This window comes from Sphaeroforma arctica (genome assembly GCF_001186125.1).
Source record: "Sphaeroforma arctica JP610 unplaced genomic scaffold supercont1.1000, whole genome shotgun sequence".
NCBI classification, from domain to species: Eukaryota; class Ichthyosporea; order Ichthyophonida; genus Sphaeroforma; species Sphaeroforma arctica.
Genome location: NW_014039558.1, coordinates 14804 through 19012, shown reverse-complemented (window position 1 = coordinate 19012; position 4209 = coordinate 14804). Strand labels below are relative to the sequence as shown.

At 45.3% G+C, this 4209-nt stretch overlaps 1 protein-coding gene across 1 annotated transcript; it reads right to left on the bottom strand.

Moving 5' to 3' along the window:
* Positions 1–358: 358 nt before the first annotated feature.
* Positions 359–2536, bottom strand: SARC_09615 (hypothetical protein; the record flags this gene model as incomplete). The annotated part of the gene is made up of 1 exon (XM_014296368.1): positions 359–2536. One exon carries the CDS (start codon positions 2534–2536, stop codon positions 359–361), a length of 2178 nt encoding a protein of 725 aa, XP_014151843.1.
* Between the last annotated feature and the right edge of the window lie 1673 nt (positions 2537–4209).

Sequence of the window (4209 nt, the reverse complement as noted above, 5' to 3'; positions counted from 1 at the left end):
GTGTGTGTGTGTGTGTGTGTATGTGCATTGATATATATCTTTATGTAAATTTGTAGACTGCATTTTGTATATACGTAGGATTCTCATTGCAGAAAACCTATGCTAAAAAAGTGATATAAAACGGAATCACTACTTACACAACGCAAATAGCATCTTGACGTTAGATTAATGTATTGGATTTACTATATATATTATTTGAAAAATGTTGAGCTATAAGTAATCTAGAGGTAGTTGACGAAAGATTCTACTTTTCGTCCCTCACATCTCCGGTACTAGGAGATATTCGCATGGTCCCCGCCATTAGATTCGTCGAATCTGCTGACTCTCTAACACGATCATTCGATATCCCTTTTGAAGCCTACATATCCGCATACATTGACTCCACCTTTGGGCCTGACACGCCCTCTACAATTGACTGTTCAACAGAATTGTGCTCTAGAGTATTTCGATCCTGGGGAATACTACTATTCATCAATTTGGAATCCCCTTTGTAGAAAAATAGATAATATGCATACATGGCCAGGAAGGTAGCTACAAACACGCCTACATACACCCCAAACGCAATGTAGAGCCAATCATCAGCGAAGGCCTCGTCTAGGCCAAGATAAACGTTTACTATAGCCATCGAAACGGCACCGTAGCCTAGTGCTCTGTGCAGAACCTCCCATAATATACGCAGGGTGGACCGCTTCTCGCCATTCGCTCTGATATGGGGCCGGATGAATGCGTTCAAAGGCTGCAGCCACATGATAATCATCACAGCCAGCCCCAGCTTCTGATGCGTATTGACAAAGTCCTCCGTGGAGAGCCAGAACGCAACAACAAACGCCGCCGTGGCCAACAGAATAGCTAGTGTATTGAACAAACGGTGGGAATGAAACCACCACATACTCTTGTTTGGGCCCAGCACTTGGGTGTATGCGGGCCTCAAGGCAGACGCACTGATCGCCAGCGGCACAAAGAGCATCCACGCCAGGGCCATCATGATGCCGTGCGAGTGCAGCAGAGCCGTATCAAACCCGCCGGAGGTCACCTGCCCAACACATGTACTGAGATTGATGGTGTACGATCCCTGGTCTTTCGGACTGTGCTGTGCGATATCGCCGGAACCTCGAGCCCATATGATGTACGTCTCCCCACCGTCTTCCAAGCCCGGTACGAAGCTCACAGGCACACTGAATGTTATGATAGTGCCCGTAGCCCCCGCGTTCGAACTATCCGCACTCGCAATAGAAGCCGAGCCATCAGCCACCACCTCGTTACTGGTCGTGGGCTGTACACCATTCTGCGATTGTGCCAAGAGTGCATACGACACTACACTCTGGTCTGACATTTGACCGACTACCGCATTAGCGGGTACCATCTCGCCGACAGTCTCGCCAAAGCCTATACCCAGCCACCCAACAGAACTCTCCGATACTGCCTGTACATTGAGCGTCCCAGCATTCGAGTCCAGTGTCCACGCGAATGTGACTGACAGGCCATTCCCAGCGGACGCCATGGTGATCTGACTGTCGTACACACTACCACTAGGTGCGGTACAATCTGAGCTATTTATAGCGCTGCCCGCACTTGGGTCTGCTATTGGCTCCTCTGTGGTAGGTATATTTACCGTGGAGGGCGCTTCCGTGCCTGCGCTACTCAGTGTCACGGCCTGTTCGCCTCTCCCATCGTGGTACGCAATGGTGTCACCTTCGCCGTATGCCCATATTAGGTTGTTGGCGCTGGCCGTGTCGGCGACGAGGTTGGTTGTACCGAACTGCAACGGTATGGTGAACGACAGCACAGTGGAGGCCGCATCCGCATCTGTGGCAAAATTTCCGTCCGAGACACCATTCACATCCGACTGTACAACACCCGCCTCTCGCTTGGTCGTCAAATTGTACTGTGATACGGTACTGGTACCTTCCACGCCCGTCTGGCCTTGCCTGCGTCTCGAAACCGAGCCACTCTCGGCCGGCCCTGCTTGTCCCACCACGGCAGTGGATCCCACCATACCCCCCGGCCCAAAGCCTATGGCCAGCCAGCCGACTACCTGTGGCAGAGTGGCCGTACCCGTAAGGTGCGTGTCGTTGATTGTGTAGTCGAACAAAGGGCCCCCGTTGTCCAGTACAATTCTGTTGGTGCCTGCGGGACTATCTGTTTGGGCCGGGACGGCTGTGGACGTCAAGGTGTCAGATAGACTCGATTCGGCCGTGCTTGAAGCCGTGTTTGAAACTGCGGTATCATCCGTTGCCGTGCTCAAAGTTAGCACGACCGTGTTCTCGTCTCGTGCATCGTGGTACGAGATACTCTCGGCTCCACCGTATGCCCATATAATGTTGTTTTCAACTCCGGCCTTTATACCCACCTCCCCGAACGTCACAGGTATGGTAAATGTCAGGGCCGATGAGTCATCGCCCGGTGCGAAGACACCATCGGTGACACTATTGGTATCCGTCGGTAGTATGCCGCTGTTGCTTTTACTTGTTAGCGCATACTCCTGTACCAGACCGTTAGCTGATACTTGCCCTATGACCGCATTGGACCCCACCATTCCTCCCGGCCCAAACCCAATACCCAACCAGCCGACATTCTTGGACACTGTAGCTCTACCTCTCAGGTTATCTGAGGTCAGCGTGTAGTCCAACACAACGTCACCCCCGGCCAGATTGACCGTGTTGTCGTATGAATCTTGCGGCGTTGCAGCGTCTGTACTTTGAGGTGTTGTGATATCTGTCTGGTATTGTGCAGTATCAGATGTTGGCAACTGACGAACAGTGATGGTCGTACCTTGTCCGTCTTCGTTAACTGAGGTCCACGGACCAAAATTGCACCTGCAATTCAGGCCCTCGAAATCAGGTCCCACCCCTGTATATGATTACAATTAAAGTCTGTTTATTGTTAGAACGGTACTTTGACTCTATGTATGTTAGCAAATCATCAAGATACGTGTATGATTGTATGGATGGAAAAGTGTTAAGAGTTGCCCATGCCAGAGAAGAATAGCACTGCTTACCACAATTGCTTTGACTTATTTTTGGTACGACAAGTGTGTGAGAAATATTGGGTTAGAGCTGTAGACGACGAATGGATGCTTGAGTTAAAGGCAGTAAACGTAGGAATAGATTATTTTATTATAAAAGTGTATGTAGATAGAACCAATAATTGTCAACTTCGTAGGAATAGATTATTATGGTATAAAAGTATATGTAAATACATCCAATAATTATCAACTAAAGGTATGTGTGATGTGCATATAGAATATGACATGTACATAAAGTAGAAGTAGAAGCAGCCTTCATTTGATGATAAAGAGCTCAATCCAAATAAATGCCCACGTTTTGAACCTATTCTTGCGTAGATACTTATTAATAATCGATTATATACTGTACTCAAAAACAAGAAAAATGTACCAAAAACTAAAACAAGATGGCGTGGTCGTGCACGACTTCTGCCTCCAGCTTATCAGACAATATACAAACTACCACACAAAAGTGAACTGAACAGGAAGATGTTGCAATATTTGGGCATTTACTCTATATATAAAATAATTGTTGAGTACTTTTAAGCTATTTGTGTGTGTATGTGTGTGTGTGTGTGTGTGTGTGTGTATGTACGTGGGTGGATGGTTGTATATATGCGCGTGTCTGTGTCTGGATGTGTGTGTACGTGTGTGAATGTTCATATGTATGAGCATGTGTGCGTATGAGTGTGTATGTATGTGTATGTATGTGTATGTACGTATGCGTATATGTATATATTAGTATATATATATATATATATATATATATATGGTATGTATGTGTATCTATATAGATGTATCTATATTTATGTATGTGTATGTATGTATGTATGTATGTATGTGTATGATGTGTATGTATGTATGTATGTATTTATGTATGTATGTATGTATGTTCGTATGTATGTATGTATGTATGTATATCGTATGTAAGTATGTATATATGTATGTATGTACGCTTGAATATATGTATGTATGTCCATGGATCTATGAATCTATGTATGTATGTATGTAAGTATATATGTATGCATCATTGTAGGTATGTATGTATGGATGGATGGATGTATGTATGTATGTATGGATGTATGTATGCATGTATGTATGGATATATATTAGTATGTAAGTATGTATGTGTGTGAGTATATATGTATATATGTATGTTATATATGTGTTTGTATGTATGTATGTATACATTCATGTATGCTATT